The sequence below is a fragment of the Pan troglodytes genome, chromosome 9 (genome assembly GCF_028858775.2).
Source record: "Pan troglodytes isolate AG18354 chromosome 9, NHGRI_mPanTro3-v2.0_pri, whole genome shotgun sequence".
NCBI lineage: Eukaryota > Metazoa > Chordata > Mammalia > Primates > Hominidae > Pan > Pan troglodytes.
The window spans coordinates 74,302,333-74,323,547 of NC_072407.2; the positions used below are offsets into that span (position 1 = coordinate 74,302,333).

The 21,215-nt window shown below is 40.4% G+C and overlaps 1 protein-coding gene and 1 long non-coding RNA gene across 3 annotated transcripts in view; both read left to right on the top strand.

Moving 5' to 3' along the window:
- Positions 1 to 21,215, top strand: part of LOC107967152 (uncharacterized) — a 49,635-nt gene that overhangs the window by 15,971 nt on the left and 12,449 nt on the right. The window lies entirely within an intron of this gene.
- LOC748339 (splicing factor U2AF 35 kDa subunit-like) lies at positions 10,901 to 12,037 on the top strand. The gene is given in 3 exon segments (XM_054662536.2): positions 10,901 to 11,159; positions 11,483 to 11,580; positions 11,582 to 12,037. Coding segments are annotated over 3 exon segments (717 nt in total). The 5' UTR covers positions 10,901 to 10,904; the 3' UTR covers positions 11,946 to 12,037.

Sequence of the window (21,215 nt, forward strand, 5' to 3'; positions counted from 1 at the left end):
TGGCATATTCTCTGTTCTAGTTTTAAAATTTCTGGAGGAGAGGGAAGTCTGATTTGCTCTGGTGGGTCAGGTTGTCACATCAGAACCAGTGAAATGTATCTAGATGTATCCAGGGAGCAGTGTCATAGCTACTAACATGACAGAAGCTCTGATAGGTCTTTGGGTGGTGGGAATGGGTTGGGAGAGAGTGTTGCAATAAGAAGGGGAGTGTTAAGCACACTGTCACTTAGGAGTCTGCGGTTACAGAATCTTCTAATTCTTTGGTGGAAGCTTCCTGGAAGGGGAAGTTTCAGTGGTGTTATCATTCAAAGAAAATTCAAGGCTGGGCGCGGTGGCTCACGCCTGTAATCCCAGCACTTTGGGAGGCCAAGGTGGGCGGATTACCTGAGGTCAGGAGTTCAAGACCAGCCTGACTCACTTCGTGGTGAAACCCCATCTCTACTAAAAATACAAACATTAGCCAAGCATGGTGGCACACACCTGTAATCCCAGCTACTCGGGAGGGTGAGACAGGAGAATTGCTTGAGCCTGGGAGACAGAGGTTGCAGTGAGCCGAGATAGTGCCACTGCACTCCTGCCTGGCTGACAGAGAGAGACTGTCTCAAAAAAAAAAAAAGAAAAGAAAAAAAATTCAAGCCCTTTGTGAAGGTTTTATAATGACCCTGACAAGGGTTCCTTGGGTCACGGAGAAGAGACCCTACCCAAATGAAGATGCCTTTACAAGTTTGGAGTGCTCACCCCTCTCTCTAGGCTTCCAAAGCTAAGTGATCCTTCCAAGCAAAACTGGAAAGCAGTCAGCTTGCAGGCAGGTGGTGGTGGCTTAGAGCTTCCTTTTAACCATTTATGGAGTAGGTCTTCATTTCTTGATGTAAATCCAAGCATCCCTCTGGTATCACATTCCATCTTCCTGAAGAACTTCTTTAACATTTCTTGTAATGCAGGTCTGATGAATTCTGTCACCTTCAGTTTGTCTGAAAAAGTATTTCACTTTCATTTTTGAAATATTTTCATTGGGTATGGTATTCTGATGAGTTTTTTCTTTTTAGCACTTAAAGTACGACCTTATATTCTCTTCTAGCTTGCATAATTTCTGGTGAGAAGTGTGCTTTGTTCTTCTCAATGTAATATGTCTTTTCTCTGTTTTCAAGACATTCTCTTAATCTTTGAGTTTTGGAAGTTTGAGTCTGATGTGTCTAGACATGTGTGGTGGTTTTAAAATATGCATGCATATTTTTAATGTATACTGCTATCTCTATATCCTTTAAAAGGTGAAGCTTAAAGGCTGGGCACGGTGGCTCACGCCTGTAATCCCAGCACTTTGGGAGGCTGAGGTGGGTGGAACACCTAGGTCAGGAGTTTGAAACCAGCCTGACTAACATGGAGAAACCTCATCTCTACTAAAAATACGAAATTAGCTGGACATGGAGGTGCATGCCTATAATCCCAGCTACTTGGGAGGCTGAGGCAGGAGAATCGCTTGAACCCAGGAGACGGAGATCGCAGTGAGCCAAGATCGCGCCACTGCACTCCAGCCTGGGCACAAGAGCAAAACTCCGTCTAGAAAAAAACAAAAACAAAAAAGTGAAGCTTAATTCTCCTTCCCTTGCATTTTTGGGACTTCTATTGTAATGAATGCAATATGGTGGGAATGGTGGTGTTCTGCTTCTGACGCTTAGGGCATGTAAGACATTGTGGCTTCTGCCTGCCTCTCCCTTAGATTGCTCTGGGGTACAAATTGTCATGTTGTAAGGACTTTAAGCTGATATGTTTTAGTCATCAGGAAATTATACTTATTTTACATAATTAATTGCCTAAGAAATGCTAAATGGATGAAGCGATACTGCAATGGGAAGAAACAAAGATAAAAACCCAAATCATGAGATTATGCCATGGAGTCTTACTGATTTGTTCTTCCTACAAACACTCGGTAAGCATCTATTGTGTGTATGAGTATGTCTGGGTAAGCTACAGAAATCAGGTAGAGGAAGGAAGACCCTAAAACAGTTTTCAACTTTAACCTGTTAAAATATGAGCCATAACTTTTTGGATACAGCTCTATTCCCTACCCCCCCCCCCCAAAATTTTAAAAAGAAACTCTATTAGAATATGGTTCATTTAACTTTTAAAAATTAATCGACAATTTTTTTAGAGCAGCTTTAGGTTCACAGCAAAACGGAGTGGAAAGTATACAGCATTCCCATACCCCCCTCTCCTCCCCTAGTACCAACCCCCCCCCAACAAAGCCTCCATTATCGATATTAGCATCAGATTGGAATATTTGGTACAATCAATGCACCAATATTGACACATACATCATAACTGACCAAAGTCCATAGTTAAATAAAGTTCACTGTATTTACATTCTGTAGATTTTGACAAATGTATAACATATGCCCACACTTATAATATCATACAGAATAATTTCACTGCCCTAAAAATCCCCTGTGCTCCACCTATTGATCTCTCTCCACTTAAGTCCCTAAGAAATCACTTCTGTTTTTACTGTCTCTATAGTTCTGTCTTTTCCAGGATGCCATATAGTTGGAATCATACAGTATATAGGCTTTTCAGAATGACTTCTTTCACTTAGTGATAAGAATGTAAAGTTTCTCTATGTGTTTTTATGGCTTAATAGCTCATTTCTTTTTAGCATTAAATAATATTCCACTGTCTGGATGTACCAGAGTTTCTTTATCCACTTACCTATTGAAGGACATTTTAATTTCTTTCAAATTTTGACAATTATGAATAAAGCTGCTACAAACATTCATGTGTAGGTTTTTGGGTGTACGTAGGTTGTCAACATAGTTGAGTAAACACAAAGGAGCTCAGTTGTAGGATCATATGGTAAAAGTATGTTTGGTTTTGTAAACAACTGCTGTCTTCCAAAGTGACTGTATCCTTTTGCATTCCCTCCAGCAATGAATGAGAGTTCCTATTGCTCCACCTCCTTGCCAGTATTTGGTATGGTCAGAGTTTTGAATTTTAGCCATTCTAAAGTATAGTGGTATCTCATTGTTTTAATTTGCAATTCCCTAATGACATAGGATGTGGAGGATCTTTTCATATGCTTATTTGTCATCTGTGTATCTTCTTTGGTGATGTGTCTTTTCAGATAGTTTGCCCGTTGTTTAATCTGGTTTTCTTATTGTTCAGTTGTAAGCATATATTTTGAATATTCCTGTATCACATATGTCTTTTGTAAATATTTTCTCCCAGTCTGTGACTTCTTTTCTCATTCTCTTGACATTTAACTTTGATATATTAAAACATTTTTTTGAAAGCATGTATTTCCTTATTTTTAAAACTGAGGTATAATTTTTGAGATATAAAACTTTGAGATATAATTCACATCATAAAATTCACTCTTTAGGCGGGGCACAGTGGCTCATGTCTGTAATCCCAGCACTTTGGGAGGCCAAGGCGGGTGGATCACTTGAAGTCAGGAGTTCCAGACCAGCCTGGCCAACATGGTGAAACCCTGTCTCTACTAAAAATACAAAAATTAGTCAGCTGTGGTGGCGCCTGCCTGTAATCCCAGCTACTCGGGAGGTTGAGGCAGGAGAATCGCTTGAACCCAGAAGGCAGAGGTTACAGTGAGCCAAGATCGCACCACTGCACTCCAGCCTGGGCAACACAGCGAGACTCCGTCTCAAAAAAATAAAAATAAAAAAGGCCAGGCGCTGTGGCTCACACCTATAATCCCAGCACTTTGGGAGGCCCAGGCGGGCGGATCACGAGGTCAGGAGATCCAGACCATCCTGGCTAACACGGTGAAACCCTGTCTCTACTAAAAATACAAAAAATTAGCCGGGCGTGGTGGCGGGCACCTGTAGTCCCAGCTACTCGGGAGGCGGAGGCAGAAGAATGGCGTGAACCCGGAAGGCAGAGCTTGCAGTGAGCTGAGATCACGCCACTGCACTCCAGATTGGGCGACAGAGCAAGACTCTGTCTCAAGAAAAAAAAAAAAAAAAAAAATTCACCCTTTGAAGTGTACAATACAAGGATTGCACAAAGTTGTGCAACCACCACCACTATGTAATTCTAGAACATTTCATCACTCCAAAAAGAAACCCCCAAGTTCATTATCAGTCATTTCTATTCCCCTTTCCCATTACCTGGCAACCACTAATCTACTTTTGGTCTCTCTGAATTTGCCTATCTGGACATTTTCATATAAATAGAATCATCTACTATGTGGTATTTTGTAACTGGATTCTTTCATTTTGCATATTTCAAGGTTCATGTTGTAGTGTAAATCAATACTTCATTCTTTTCATGTCTGAATAATATTCTGTGTATATGTATAGATACACCATATTTTATCCATCCATTCATCAGTTTGATGAACATTTGGGTTGTTTCCACTTTTTAATTATTATGAAAAATGTTGCTATGTACATTGTGTATAAGTTTTTGTGTGGCTGTATGTTTTCATGTCTCTTAGGTATAAGCTAGGAGTAGAATTGCTGGGTTAGATGGAAACTCTATGTTTAACTTTTTGAGTGACTGTTAGGCTCTTTTCCAAAGTGGCTGCCTCACTTTACATTCCTACCAGTAGTGTATGAGAGTTCAATTTCTCCAAATCCTCACCAACACTTGTTATTGCCTATCTTTTTTATTATAGTCATTTTGGCGGGTATGTATAGTGGATTTGATTTGCATTTCCCTGATAGCTAATGACACTGAACATCTTTCATGTGCTTTTTAACCTTTTATGTGTCTTCTTTGGATAAATGTCTATTTAGATCCTTTGCCTGTTTTAAAATTGGGTTAATTTGCTTTTTATGGTTGTGTTTTAAGAGTTCTTTATATACTCTGTATACTAGACTCTTATCAAATCTGAGTTTCAAAGATTTTCTCCCATTCTATAGGTTGTCTTTTCACTTTCTTTTTCTTTTTTTTTGAGATGGAGTTTGGCTCTTGCCCAGGCTGGAGTGCAATGGCACGATCTTGGCTCACTGCAATCTCTGTCTCCTGAGTACAAGCGATTCTCCTGTCTCAGCCTCCCAAGTAGCTGGGATTACAGGCACACGCCACCACTCCCAGCTATTTTTTTTTTTTTTTAATTTAGTAGAGACAGGGTTTCACCATGTTGGCCAGGCTGGTCTCAAACTCCTGGCCTAAGGTGATCTGCCCACCTCAGCCTCCCAAAGTGCTGGGATTACAGGCGTGAGCCAGCACGCCCAGCCAAAACTTTTCAATTTGGATGAAGTTGCATTTATTTTTTCTTGTTATTTGGTTTTAGTGTCATATCTAAGAAACCATTGCCTAATCCTAAAAAAAAAAAACTGTGGTAAAACATACAAAATATAAAACGTCACAATTTTGACCATTTTAAAGTTTATAATTCAAAGGCATTTAGTATACTGACAATGTTATGCAACTATCACCACTATCGGGTTCCAGAACGTTTCATCACCCGAAAGAAAATCCTACACCAGTTAAGCAATTACTCCATTCCTCCCTTTCCCTATCCTGGCAACCACTCATCTACTTTTTGTCGCTCTATATATGCATATTCTGGACATTTCATATATAGGAAATAATACAATATGTGGCCTTTTATGTCTGGCTTATTTTACTTAGTATAATGTTTTCAAGGTTCATCCATGTCATAGCATGTATCAGTACTTCATCCTTTCTATGGCTGAATAATATTAATGATATGGATACACCACATTTTGTTTATCCATTCATCAGTTGATGCATATTAGGGTTGTTTCTATCTTTGGGCTATTGTGAATAGCAAAAGAAAAAAGAAAAAACATGCAGAACTTTTTGTTTGAACATCTGCATGTCTCTTAGGTATAACCTAGGAGTAGAATTGTTGGGTCATATAGAAACTCTGTTTAAGCTTTTCAGTGACCGGTAGACTCTTTTCCAAAGTGGCGGCATCATTTTACATTCCTACCAGCAATAAATGAGGGTTCACATTTTTCCACATCCTTGCCAACAGTTATTTCATTACTTTGTTTTTGTTTTACCTTATAGTCATCCTAGTGGGTGAGAGTAATATCGCGTCATTTTGATTTGTATTTCTCTAATGACTAATGATATTGATGATATTGAGTATCTTTTCATGTACTCATTGGCCTTTTGTACATCTTTTTTTGAAGAGATTACAACTGTATCTTCTTCTAAGAGTTTTATCATTGTTTTAACTCTTGTGCTTAGGTCTTTGATCCCGTGTAAGTTAATTTTTGTGTATGGTGTGGGGTAGGGGTCCAGTTTATTTTTTTGTATGTGGATATTCAGTTGTCCCAACATCATTTACTATTCTTTCCACATTATGTTTCATAATTTTTTCATTGAATGTTGGACATCATGTGTAGAACAGAAGAAACTGTAATAAATAGTATTTATGCCTAGAAATGAGCATGCCTCTCCTTTTCATAGGCTGTTTGTGTGGGTAATTGAGGTAATTTAGTCCAGATTTGATCTGGGTTTAGGTTTTATTGTTACTATGGTTACCTTCAGTGTACTATCAGATTTTTTTTTTTTTTTTTTCTCTGTTGCCCAGGCTCTGGAGTGCAGTGGCGTGATCTCGGCTCACTGCAAGCTCCACCTCCTGGGTTCACACCATTCTCCTGCCTCAGCCTCCCGAGTAGCTGGGACTGTAGGCACCCGCCACCACGCCTGGCTAATTTTTTGTATTTTTAGTAGACACGGGGTTTCACCATGTTAGCCAGGATGGTCTCGATCTCCTGACCTCGTGATGAACCCGCCTCGGCCTCCCAAAGTGCTGGGATTACAGGCGTGAGCCACCGCACCCGGCCTGCTATCAGCTTTGAATTCCTCTAGCATTACCTTATGGTTAGGGTGGAGGCTGGGTTGGTACAACTTTATCAATTTTTTTATGTTTCAAAATTGATTAATTTTCCTCATCTCTTGACTCTTTCTATTCTTTTTGTCCTCATGGGTAATTACTTTTTTTCCACATTTAAAAATTGTGAAAAAATATACATAATGTAAAATTTGCCATCGTAACCATTTATACATGTATAGTACAGCAGTATTAAATACACTTCAAGGCCGGGCACGGTGGCTCATGCCTGTAATCCCAGCACTTTGGGAGGCCGAGGCGGGCGGATCACCTGAGGTCGGGAGTTCGAGACCAGCCTGACCAACATGGAGAAACCCCGCCTCTGCTGAAAATACAAAATTAGCCAGGCATAGTGGCACATGCCTGTAATCCCAGCTACTAGGGAGGCTGAGGCAGGAGAATTGCTTGAACCTGGGAGGCGGAGGTTGTGGTGAGCTGAGATCGCGCCATTGCACTCCAGCCTGGACAACAAGAGCAAAACTCCGTCTCCAAAAATAAATAAATACACTTCATATTTTGTGCAACCATCACCACCGTCCATCTTCATAATTCTTTTCATCTTGCAAAACAGAAATTCTATACCCATGAAACAGTAGCTTCCTATTCCTTCGTCTCCACAGACTCTGGAAACCACCATTCTACCTTCTGTCTCTATGATCTTAACAATTCTGTGTACTTCATATAAGTAGAATCATACAATATTTGTCTTTTTTGTTAATTTGTATGTGTGTGTGTGTGAGGCAGAGTTTCACTCTGTTGCATGAGCTGGAGTGCAGTGATGTGATCATGGCTCGCTGCAACTTCAACCTCCCAGGCTTAAGTGACCCTTCTACCTCAGCCTCCCCGGTAGCTGGCATCACAGGCAAGTGCTACCATACCCAGCTAATTTTTTTCATGTTTTTGTAGAGAAGGGGTCTTGCTATATTGCCCAGGCTGATCTTGAATTTCTGAGCCCCAGCAGTGCTTTCACCTTAGCCTCCCAAAGTGCTGAGATTACAGATGTGAGCCACTATGCCTGGCCAACTTTGTCTTTTTGTGACTGGCTTATTTCACTTTGCATAATGTCCTTAAGGTCATCCATATTGTAGCATATGTTAGAATTTCCTTCTTTTTTATGACTGAATAATATTCTATTGTATGTATATACTACATTTTGCTTATCTGTTCACCTGTTGATGGATACTTGTGTTGCTTCCATGTTTTAGCTATTGTGAATAACGCTGCTCTATGGAATATGGGTATACAATATCTCTTTGGGACTCTGCTTTCAATTCTTTTGGTTATATACCCAGAAGTGAAATTGCTGGATTATATGATAATTACATATGTAATTGTTTTAAGAACCTCCATATTGTTTTCGACAGTGGCTGTGTCATTTTACATTCCCGCCAACAGTGCAAAAGGGTTCCAACTTCTCCAAACCCTCATCAACACTTGTTATTTTCTGATTTTTAAAAATTGCAACCATCCTAATGGTCTGAGGTGGTGTCTCATTGTAGTTTTGATTCACATTTCCCTAATGATTACTGATGTTGAGTATGTGTTTTTGTGCTTATTGGCCATTTGTATATATTCTTTGGAAAAATATTTATTCAAATCCTTTGCCCATTTTAAATTATTTTTTATTGAAAAAATTGATACAGGGTCTTACTGTGTCAACTGGGAGGGAGTGTGGTGGCATGATCTCTGTTCACTGCAACCTCCACCTCCCGGGCTCAAGCAATCCTTCCACCACAACCTCTCAAGGAGTTGGGACCACAGGCATGCCCCACCATGCCCAGCTAATTTTTTTGTATTTTTGGTAGAGGTGGGGTTTTGCTATATTGTCCAACCTGGTCTCAAAACTCCTGGTCCCAAGCAATCTGATTACCTCCACCTCTCAAAGTGCTGGGCTTACAGGCGTGAACCATTGCGCCCAGCTCTTTGCCTTTTTTTTTTTTTTTTTTTTTTTTTTTTGAGACAGAGTTCCGCTCTGTTGCCCAGGCTGGAGTGCAGTGGCGTGATCTCGGCTCACCACAACCTCCGCCTCCCAGGTTCGAGCAATTCTCCTGCCCAGGCCTCCTGAGTTGTTGGAACTACAGGCGCATGCCACCACGCCCAGCTAATTTTTTTGTATTTTTATTAGAGACGGGGTTTCACCATATTGGTCAGGCTGGTCTCCAATTCCTGACCTCAGGTGATCCACCCACCTCAGCCGCCTAAAGTGTTGGGATTACAGGCATCAGCCACCATGCCTGGCTCCATTTTTAAATCATGTTGTTTTGTTTTTTCACTGTTGAGATTTATGAGTTCTCTATATAGTGTGGATATTAATCTCTTATCATATGTGTAATTTGCAAATATTTTCTCCAATTCTGTGGGTTGCCTTTTTACTCTCTAGATAGTGTCTTTCATTGCACAGATTTTTAAAATTTTTATGAGCCCCAATTTATTTATTTTTTGTTGCCTGTGCCTTTGGTGTCATTTCCAAGAAATCACTGTCAAATTCACAGTTGTAAAGATTAGCCCTATATTTTCTTTTAGAATTTTATACTTTTAGGTCTTACATTTAGGTCTTTGATCCATTTTGAGTTGATTTTTGTATATGGTTAGATAAGGGTCCAAATTTATCCTTTTGCATGTGGATATCCATATTTCCCAGCACCGATTGTTAAAAGACTGTTTTTTTCCCCATTGAATAATCTTGGCATCCATATAAAAAATCATTTGTTCATATATGCAAGCATTTACTTCTAGGCTGTGTATTCTATTCAATTGGTTTATATGTCTGTCTTTATGCCAGTATCATACTATTTGATTACTACAGCTTGTAATAAGTTTTCCAGTCAGGAAGTATGAGTCTTCCAGCTTTGTTCTTCTTTTTTTAAGATGATTCAGGGTCCCTTGAAGTTCCATATGAATTTTAGGATGGGTTTTTCTATTTCTGCTAAAAGCATCATTGGGATTTTGATAGGGATTGCAGTGACTCTGTAGATTACTATGGAAACATTGATAAATTCTTGTATGTTGAATCATCCTTGCATTCCAGGAATAGATCCTACTTGGTCATGGTGTATAATCCTTTTAATATGCTGCTAAATGTGGTTTGCTAGTGTTTTGTTGAGTATTTTTGCATCAGTGCTCATAAAGGATATTGGCTTGTAGTTTTCTTTTCTTGTAGTGTCTTTGTCTGGCTTTGGTATCAGGGCCTCATAGAATGAGTTAGAAAGTGTTATCTCCTTTTTTTTTAAGTTTGAGAAGGATTGGTGTTAGTTCTTTAAATGTTGGGTAGAATTCAGCAGTGCATCAGTTCCAGAGCTTTCATTTCTCAGGAGACTTTTTATTACTCATTCAGTCTCCTTGCTAGTTATAGGTTTATTCAGATTTTCTATTTCTTTGTGATTTAGCTGTGATAGGTTTTGTGTTTGTAAAAATTTATCAGTTTCATCCAGGTTATCCAATTTGTTGGCATGTAATCGTTCATAGCACTCTCTTATAATCCTTTTTATTTCTGTAGAGTCACTAATAATGCCCTTGCTTTCATTTCTGATCTTAGTAATTTGACTCTTCTCCCTCTTTTGCTTAGTCCCTCTAGCTAAAGGTTTGTCAATTTATTGATCTTTTTAAAGAATCGATTTCTAGTTTCATTGATTTTTCTCTGTTGTTTTCCTGTTCTTATGTTATTTCTCTTCTCATCTTTATTATGTCCTTCCTTCTGTTGGCTTTGAGTTTAGTTTGTTTTTGTTTTTCTAGTTCCTTAAATTGCAGGTTGTTGTGTGAGATCTTTTTTTTTTTAATGTAAGCATTTATAGCTATAAATTTCCTCCTTAGCACTGCTCACTGCATTCCATAAGTTTTGGTGTGGTGCATAAAGTTACAGGTCATTATCATGTATCTGTAAGTATTTTCTAATGTCTCTTGTGATTTCTTCAATTCATTTGATTTTCATAATTTTATGAATTTTTGCCATTTTACTACTGTTACTGATTTCTAATTTATCTTGCTCTGTCAGAGAAAATGCTTCGATATCTATGTTTTAAATTCTAAGGCTGCATTGGCAGCAGTGTCGGCGGTGGTGATGGCAGGTGGCGGGTGGGAAATGGCGGAGTATCTGGCTTCCATCTTCGGCACTGGGAAAGACAAAGTCAGCTGTTCATTTTATTTCAGAATTGGAGCATGTTGTCATGGAGACAGGTGCTCTCGGTTGCACAATAAACCGACGTTTAGCCAGACCATTGCCCTCTTGAACATTTACGGTAACCCTCAAAACTCTTCCCTGTCTGCTGATGGTTTGCGCTGTGCCATGAGCGATGTTGAGATACAGGAACACTATGATGAATTTTTTGAGGAGTTGTTGTTGTTGTTGTTGTTGTTGTTGTTGTTTGAGATGGAGTTTCGCTTTGTTGCCCAGGCTGGAGTGCAGTGGTGCTATCTCGGCTCACTGCAAGCTCCGCCTCCTGGGTTCACGCCGTTCTCCTGCCTCAGCCTCCCGAGTAGCTGGGACTACAGGCGCCCGCCACCACGCCCGGCTAATTTTTTGTATTTTTAGTAGAAACGGGGTTTCACCGTGTTAGCCAGGATGGTCTCGATCTCCTGACCTTGTGATCCGCCCGCCTCGGCCTCCCAAAGTGCTAGGATTACAGGCGTGAGCCACCGTGCCAGGCCTTTTGAGAGTTTTTTTCAGAAATGGAGGAGAAGTATGGGGAAGTTGAAGAGATGAACGTCTGTGACAACCAGGGAGACCACCTGGTGGGGAACGTGTAGAACGTGTACGTCCTTTCACCGTGAGGAAGATGTGGAAAAGGCTGTGATTGACTTGTATAACCGTTGGTTTAACGGACAGCCAATCCACACCGAGCTGTCGCCTGTGACCGACTTCAGAGAAGCCTGCTGCAGTCAGTATGAGATGGGAGAATGCACACGAGGCGGCTTCTGCAACTTCATGCATTTGAAGCCCATTTCCAGAGAGCTGAGGCGGGAGCTGTATGGGTGCCATCCCAAGAAGCATAGATCAAGATCCCAGTCCCGGGAGTGTAGTTCTCAGTCTAGAGACCATGGTGGTGGCGGTGGTGGAGGCGGCGGCAGGCGGGAGTGTGACAGGAGGCGGTTGAGAGATCATGAAAGATCTGGGCAATTCTGAGCCATGCCATTTCTACCATATGTCTGCTAGAAAGTGTTGTGGTTGATTGACCAAACCAGATCATAAGGGGAATTTTTTTTAAAACAACAACAACAAACCACAAAGTTAATTTTTTGAATAAAATTTGTGATAACAGTAATAAATAAATAAATTCTATTGAGGCATTTTGTGGCCTAACATATGGTCTATCCTGAAAAATGTCCTGTGTACACTTGAGAAGAATGTATATGCTGTTGTTGTTGAGCACAGTGTTCTGTATATGCCCATTATATCTAGTTGGTTTATTGTGGTGTTTAAATCCTTTATTTCCTTACTTCTTTCTGGTTCTTCTATCTAATACTGAGAGTAGGGTATTGAAGACTCCAACTATTATTGTAGAACTTTCTATTTCTCCCTTTAGTTCTGCCAGTTTTTGTTTCATGTATTTTGATGGTCTTTTTAGGTACATAGATTTTCATAATTGTTGTATCTTATTCCTGTATTAAACCTTGTATTTATAATATTCTTGGCTGGGCCCCATGGCTCATGCCTGTAATCCCAGCAGTGTAGGAGGCCAAGGAAAGAGGATAGCTGGACCCCAGGAATTTGAGACCAGCCTGGGCAACATAGTGATACCTCATCTCTACAAATAATTAAAAATATTTGCTGGGCATGGTGGTACATGTTTGTGGTCCAACTACTTGGGAGGCTGAAGTGGGAGGCTCGCTTAAGCCCAGGTGGTTGAGATGGCAGTGAGCTGTGATCATGCCACTGCACTCCAGCCTAGGCCACAGAGACCTCGTCTTAAAAAATAATAGTATAATGTTCTTTTCTCTTGTAAATTTTTAAAAAATGTCTTTAAAAAATTGAAGTGTATATTGTCTGATGTTGGTATAAGCATTCCTGCTCTCTTTTGGTTACTATTTGTGTGGAATATGTTTTTTCCATCCTTTCACTTTCAATCTATTTGTCTCTTTGGAGCTAAAGTGAGTCTCTTGTAGACAGCATATTGTTGGATTACATTATTAAAATCAATTCTGACAATCTTTGCCTTTTGATTGGAGAGTTTAACCCATTTACATTTAAAGTTGACTGGGAGTGGTGGTTCATGCCTGCAATCCCAACACTTTGGGAAGTTGAGGCAGGTGGATCACCTGAGGTCATAGGTTTGAGCCCAGCCTGGCCAACATGGTGAAACCCAATCTCTACTAAAAATACAAAAATTACTAACTCTGCATCTTCTCTAAGACATTATGATTACTTTCTAAATTTCCCAGTATATGCAATTGCTTTTGAATATCCTAGTCTTAAATGTCTGGCTACCAACAGGAAGTAAAAGAGAAAAATGAAGAGGGAGGGAAGGGTGCAAGCACATTAATCCTAGACAGCACTTCAGCCAGAGGGGCTTGCTACAATGGGAGGAGGTATAAGAATAATGGTCTCTGCCTCTTTTTCTTTATGCCTGTGATCAGAAGTAGCAATCAGAGCACAGATCCTAAGTATTTGAAAGACAGGGTCCTTTTGCCTCTCCTGGCTCCTGGAAGCTGCATTCCAGCTGTTCTAGGAACACGTGCACAGCTGCCTGCCATGGGGCTGGGAGGTGGGGGATGGGTAGTTGTTACTGTGCTAAGAGTTGAAATTGAACAAAATTAACCACAATTTATCATCTAAGCCTTCCCTGGGAAGTCGCAGAACTCCAATAGACTCCAGAGCTCCAAAATAGTTACATCAGACAAATTCTGCCACTGTAATTGTCTGGGTGGGGAGACAGATTCCTGATGCTTCCTACTCTGGCATCTTCCCAGAATCCTCTGGGTATTTACCTTTTAAAAAATTATTTTACTCTTTTTGTGTGTGTGTGTGTGTGGGGGGGGTGTCTAAGGTGGGGAGCATACTATATAGTGCTTAATCTGCCATACTTTTTTCTCTTTTTTCCTTCCTTTTCCTCGCTTTGCCCTAGTATTTTATGTAGATTGTGTTGGTTGACTTCTCAATTTTGCCCACAGGTTAAAATATATCTAAATAGGGTTATGATAGAACCAGAGGAAGAACGCTCATCACACAGAGATCCTTGATATGGAACAAGTTGTAGCACCTGATGAGACTTTGCTATGTGTATCTTTGTAAGAGTAAATTGCTCTGTGCAAGGGATAGGTGGCATTATGTAGTGTGAAGTGTTTTTTGAAAATACAGGTTTGGGAAGATCTATATTGTTGTTGGGTTAAGTCTGAAGATTCTGAGAATATTTGGAAGAGAGAGATTATAATGATGGGCCCTGAGATTTAAGTGGACTTGGAGAAAGAGGGATCAGATGGGCAATAAGAAGGTTGGGGTTAATGGACTAGAAGTATCAATAAGGTCACAGAATTACACACAGAATGTACTCCAGTTCATATAAGTGAACTGGAAGATGAAAGATAATTGGCTAGAGAGGGATAGGGGCTTCGGAGGAAGTTTAATTACTTGTGATGAAATTTAGACTGTGACCATAACATAGGTGATTTAGGTGGGCAGGGGCAGAAAAAAGACCACTAAATGTGAGGAGAGCAGGGCTTTAGGTCATTCATGGAAGGTTGAAGCCACCAAGAATGATGGCATGTGCTGGGGAAGAGAGAAAGTGACACAGGTACTAAAATCTTCCCTGTGACACAGTGATTGGGAGATCAGTAGGCAGGACAATTAGAGAAAGGCTGGTATAGTCGAACTGATGAATTCAAAAGAGCTGAGGAAGGATGAGAACTAATTGAGGAGGAGCAGTGGAGGCTCACTTCTGGGTCTAACAATGAAAGCAGCCTCTGCCTAAGAGGGCTACAGGTAAGCAGTCTTAGGGGACAGCCAGAGTAAGCTGTGTCTTTAGGGGACAGTTAAGGTGAAGAAGTGAAGCAAATATTCCAAAGACAAGGTGCATATAGAAAAGAATCTACCAATTTTAGAAAGGAAGTGCTGGAGGACACAGTGGAAAGGCTGGAGAGGGAAGCAGTATGTGATGATGTGGTGGTAGATGACCACTGAGGTTAGGGTCAGACTTCTTGGGATTACTATAACGAATCTGTGAGGGATGGTATTAGACTGGAAGACTCTTAAGAGGATGGTGGGCTAATGGTTTCAGGATTGTGGTTGAGGCTATATTCCTTATCTCTGCAACTGATCATGACTCTGGAGGGTCACACTGGTGACTGCCCTCCCTGACCATTCCATATTCCCCTTGTCCTGTGTCACTGCCTTAGACCACTATGGTTTGTTGTCCAGTGGATGACCCAAATCTTCCTCCTTTAAGAATATGAGTCCTTATTACTCCTAGTATCTAATATCTAAGTCAACTAGGACCACAACACTAGAAAAAATTGTAGAAATGCATAAAACACGAAAATTAATCTGAGAAAATCACTCAGAATGAAGCCTCTTTTTCAAATATACCTACTATTTTTTCTTACTGTCCTTTCTTGCTTTATGGTTTTTAGTCTTCTCTCCATGTCTGGACATTTTAAGTTTTTTTTTTTTTTTTTTGAGACGGAGTCTCGTTTTGTCACCAAGGCTGGAGTGCAGTGGTGTGATCTCGGCTAACTGCAACCTCTGCCTCCTGGTTCAAGCAATTCTCCTGCCTCAGTCTCCCCAGTAGCTGGGATTATAGGCACATGCCACCACACCCAGCTAATTTTTGTATTTTTAGTAGAGATAAGGTTTCACCATGTTGACCAGGCTGATCTTGAACTCCTGACCTCAGGTGATCTGCCTGCCTTGGCGTCCCAAAGTGCTGGCATTACAGGCATGAGCCACTGCACATGGCTGGGATTTCCCATTCTTGGTTTCAAGTCTAGTTGTGTATTAAACTTCCTTGTCTTATTACATATATTAAATATTTGAGGTGGAAGAGAGTTTGCCTGAAATTACTCTCTGTTGTATATTGGTCAGAAGTCATCCCAAATCATTCTACACAATGCAAACAGAGGGTCTTTTAAAACACAAATCTGGTCATTTCATTCCCTTAGCATGGCATTCAGGGCACTTTGAAATCAGGAAACTTGCCTCTGTAGCTTCATTTTCCACCAATTTCCTCTCTTCTCCACACTCATACACAGCTACTATACTCCAGCCACAGACAGTAACCCTTCTCTTTCCTTTCTCTCATAATTGTATTTAAAGTGTGTGTTAATGATAAATTTACATTTTCCCTAATTTTTGCATACTGTCAAGATGGGATTGCAAAAGTAGTAATGACTATTTCCTGAGAGGCTAGACCCAGAAAACAGTAGCTCCATGTAGCATCGCCTCTGGACATAGTAGTGCAGTATGACCTTAACATTACTTAATTAAAAGTGCTGTCAATTAGATTTGTATTAAATTATTTATTAGGTTTACATTGTTATATATTAAGAAATGTATATTTTAGTATTATTAAATCATCCTTTCTAAAACTTGATGTTTTTTCACTTGTCAGGTCTTATTTTTATGCCCTTTAATATGGTTTTCTTGTTAAATTTATTAAGTATAATTTTGAACAGGTAAATACATTAATATGGTTCAAAACTTACTAAAAAGTATTTAAAATAACATAGCAGTGTTCCCCTTCCATTGCTGTCCCTGAATTGCCCAGTTCTGCTCCCTTCCAGAAATAGGTCATGTGTAGATGAGCAAATATATATATATACCTATTTGTTGCAATTGTAAATGGAATGTTTTTCTTTTGATACTGTTTCTGGTTGATTATTGCTAGAATACAGAAAAAACAATTGATTTTTGTACAGTTATCTTTTATTCAGACACTTATCCATGCTAATAGGCTTTTACTATGGCCTTTTTTTTTTTTTGGAGATAGGCTGGAGTGCAGTGGCACGATCTCATCTCACAGCAACCTCCACCTCCCGAGCTCCAGTGATATTCCCACCTCAGCCTCCCAAGTAGCTGAGACCACAGGTGGATGCCACCACACCCAGCTAATTTTTTGCAGAGATGGGGTTTCACCATGTTGCTCAGGCTGGTCTTGAACTCCTGGGCTCAAGCAGTCCACCTGCCTTGACCCCTCAGTGTTCTGTTGGGATTACAGGTGTGAGCTACTGCACCTGTTTTTTTTTTTTTTTTTTTTTTTTTTTTTTTTTTTTTTAAGAGATAGGGTGTCACTCTGCCACCCAGCCTGGAGTGCAGTGGCATGATCATAGCTCACTGTAACCTCATACTCCTAGACTCAAGGAATCTTCCACCTCAGCCTCGAGTAGCTGGGTATACAGGCATGCACTACCATGCCTGGCCTGAAATAACTTTATACTTAAAAGTTGCAAAAACAATACAAAGAATTCATGTACATCGTTCCCTCAGATTTCCCAAATGTTAACATCTTTTTTTTGTTTGTTTTTGAGACAGTCTCACTCTGTCATCCAGGCTGGAGTGCAGTGGTGTGATGTAGGCTCACTACAACCTCTGCCTCCAGGTTCAAGGGATTCCTGTGCCTCAGCCTCCCAAATAGCTGGAATTACCGGCATGTGCCACTATGTCCAGCTAATTTTTGTACTTTTAGTAAAGAGGGGTTTCACCATGTTGTCCAGGCTGGTCTCGAACTCCAGACCTAGGTGATCCACCTGCCTGGGCCTCCCAAAGTGTTGGAATTACAGGTGTGAGCCACCATGCCTTGCCAACACCTTACTTTTTGGTTTATCATTCCGTGTGTGCGTGTGTGTGTAGTTTTCTGAAATACTGGCAAACCAAATTAGAGGTTTACCTTTAACCTCTAAATACTTAACATTTTCTGAAAACAAGGATGTTCTCTTCTGTAATCATAGTATAATTATCAAAATGAGAAAATTTAACAAGACTAGCACTCTCTAGACATTTAAATAACATTTAAGTTCTTGATGTAATAAATTAATAAATTTCCTGACACTGAGCCTTGCATTGCTAAAATAAACCTTATGTAATCAGAGTGTGCAATTCAACTTGATTTTATTTGGGATTTTTGCATCTATGGCCATAGGTGAGATTAGGCTATAGCATTCTTTCTGGCACTTTATCAGGCTTGAGTACAGTAATAGTTAAAACTCATCTATTTTGGGGGTTGAGTGATGGCTATAGGAGTGTGTTTACTTTGTAATCATTCACTGAGCTGCATACTTGTGATTTGTACAATTTCCCATATATTTTTCAATTAAAAAGTTTAATTAAAAACACAATTTTTTATTTTTGGGACATGGTCTCGCTCTGTCACCCAGGCTGGAGTGCAGTGGCACAGTCTTGGCTCACTGCAATCTCTGCCTCCTGGGCTTAAACAATCTTCCCCACCTCAGCCTCCCAAGTAGCTGTTGACTACAGGCAAGCACCATCATGCCTGGCTAATTTTGGTATTTTTAGTAGAGGTGGGGTCTTGCCATGTTGCCCAGGCTGGTCTCAAACTCCGGGGCTCAAGTGATCTGCCTGCCTTGGCCTTCCAAAGTGCTAGGATTACAGGTGTGGGCCACCACCATGCCTGGCCATCAATCTTTTACAAGGATAAAATTTTATTTATTTTTCGCCATCTTATGGTGCTGAAAAAGGATAAAATTTTAACCACCTTTCCAGTTTCTTCTTGGGTAACCAACTGGCCTTTTCAAACTATTTCTAGGATCAGTGTTTGCTGGGAAATTATCCATTTCCTCTGATTTCAAATTTGTTGCCATAGAGTTCTATTCTTCTTCTCAATTCCTCAATATATATGGTTATGTCTAATTTCTCATGCCTAATTTTGTTATTTTTTTTTGGCTCCTTTCCCCTTTTATCAGGCTCAGGAGGTTTTACCTATTTTATTGGTGCTTTCAAAGAATTTTTTAATTTATTCTTTTTCTTTTTCCTACCTTGTTAAGTTTAGCTTTTATCTTTATTGGTCCATTTTCTATTTTTTATGGTTTAAGTGTGTTTCTTTCCTAAATTTCTTTCTTGTTTTTCTTCTTTCACTATATTGAGGAATTTCCCTAAATTTTAAAATCACTACACACCTTTGAGTTTCTCTTTTTGAACAATAAACATGTTACACTTTCATTTCCAAGTCTGGTCTCATGTATTCTAGGATCCTTAATAAGGAATTTGGGGCCGGGTACAGTCGTTGACGCTTGTAATCTCAGCACTTTGGGAGGCCAAGGTGGGTGGATCACTTGAGACCAGGAGTTTGAGACTAGCCTGGCAAACATGGTGAAACCCCGTCTTTACTAAAAATACAAAAAAAATTAGCTGGGTATGGTGGCGTACGCCTGTAGTCCCAGCTACTGAGGAGGCTGAGGCATGAGACCTGCTTGAACTGGAGGTGGAGGTTGCAGTGAGCCAAGATTGCACCACCGCACTCCAGCCTGGGCGACAGAGCAAGACTCTGTCTCAAAAAACAAAACAAAACAAAAGAAATCTGGGTCTCACCTTGCTGCATTGTCTCAGAGCTCAAATCCTGGCCACAGCAACATGGGACAAATAAAAATATGCTGAGCAAACAAACAATACTTTTCTGTTCCAGAGCCCACTGAGAAGATCTGCACTTGCTGCAGGTCCCATCCACTCACCCAAGTATAATAATAAAGGAACATCTGTCATATGCCTGCACTGTGCCAGGTTCTGTGAATGGCTGAACAGCTTGGCATCTGCCCTCTTAGAACTTACATTCTAGTGATGAAGACACAGAACAAGTAGGACAAGTGAGCTGAGTGTTGCCTGGGATGCTATGGAAGTAAAAGATATGGGTCCAACACCACCTAGGAGTTCTGGCAGAGAATCTCTGGAAGAAGTAATTCTTTTTTTGTTTGTTTTTGTTGGAGACGGAGGCTGGCTCTGTCACCAGGCTGGAGTGCAGTGGCACAATTTCGGCTCACTGCAACCTCCACCTCCCGGGTTCAAGCGATTCTCCTGCCTCAGCCTCCCGAGTAGCTGAGACTACAGGCGCCCGCCACCACGCCTGGCTAATTTTTGTATTTTTAGTAGAGATGGGGTTTCACCATGTTGGTCAGGATGGTCTCAATCTCTTGATCTCGTGATCTGCCCCTACGTGGCCTCCAGAGTGTTGGGATTACAGGCATGAGCCACCACGCCCGGCCAGAAGTGATTCTTAATTAGGTTCCTTAGAATCTAAGGTTCTACCCGTCTCCTTATCCTATTCTCAGGAAGGTGGCTATTGGCTTTTCTTGTATAAAAGTTATCTGATTTTAAGTTATATGCCTAGTATTCCTGGCCACAGTTAACTGAACCAATGGACTGACAGCCGGGCATAAGACCTCTATCTAGTAGGAATACTGCACACAGGATGGTTACTAGCTGACTTAACTAGAGCCTCTATGGGAAGTCTAAACATCAAATAGAAAGGAGCAGAAACAGAGATAGCAGGAGAAAAAGCAGAAAAAGAATAATAAGGTTATAAAAATGGCAGTTGCAAACCCTATGGTATTGAATTAAAACCGTATCTAAACTCATGATATTTATTTATTTTTAAAAATATGAAACGGAGTCTTGCTCTGTCACTCAGGCTGCAGTGCAGTGGTACAATCACAGTTCACTACAGCCTCAACCTTCTGAACTCAAGCGATCCTCCTGCCCCAGCCTCCTACGTAGCTAGGATTACAGGAATGCACCACCATGCCTGGCTAATTTTTTATTTTTTAAACGTTTGGAGGATGAGGTCTTGCTATGATGCGCAGGCTGGTCTTGAACTCCTGGGCTCAAGTGATCCTCCCACTTTGGCCTCCCAAAGTCCTGGGATACAGGCACGAGCCACCATACCTGGCTCACGGTTTTTAATAACATACAGATGGATAGAATAATAAATTCAGGTGCTTGTATTTGCATGTTTTAACATATATACATATATGTTTTCTAGCTCTGTCTGCTGAGCAGGCCTACAAGCAATGACACTCCGCCAATGATACTCTAGCCAGGAGTATATATTCTGTCCAGATCTTGGTTTCCAGTGGCATCAAGAAACAACTTGGTTTCTAAGTTCCTTTTTTCTGGAATAAAAGGAACTGGGAGCTTCTTAGAGAATGACTGATGCCAGGGCTGAGATAGGGAAAATGTGAGGAAGCCTGAAACATCTTGTGGTGCCAGAAAATGCTTAAAAAGTGACAGGGGCAATGTCGAAACAACACAGTGCCAACTTCAATGAGTTCTCACTGGCCAAATCTGAGCCAATTTGAGCAACAAAATAAACTGTTAGCATTAGATTGTAGCCTGTAGAATAAAACAGATATCCACTCATTCATACTGATATAAATTATCAAATAAATAAATGGGGAAAAGGGACAGCTCTTCCTTATAGTAGAATACCAATTAATAAATACAGGTAAAATAATGAAA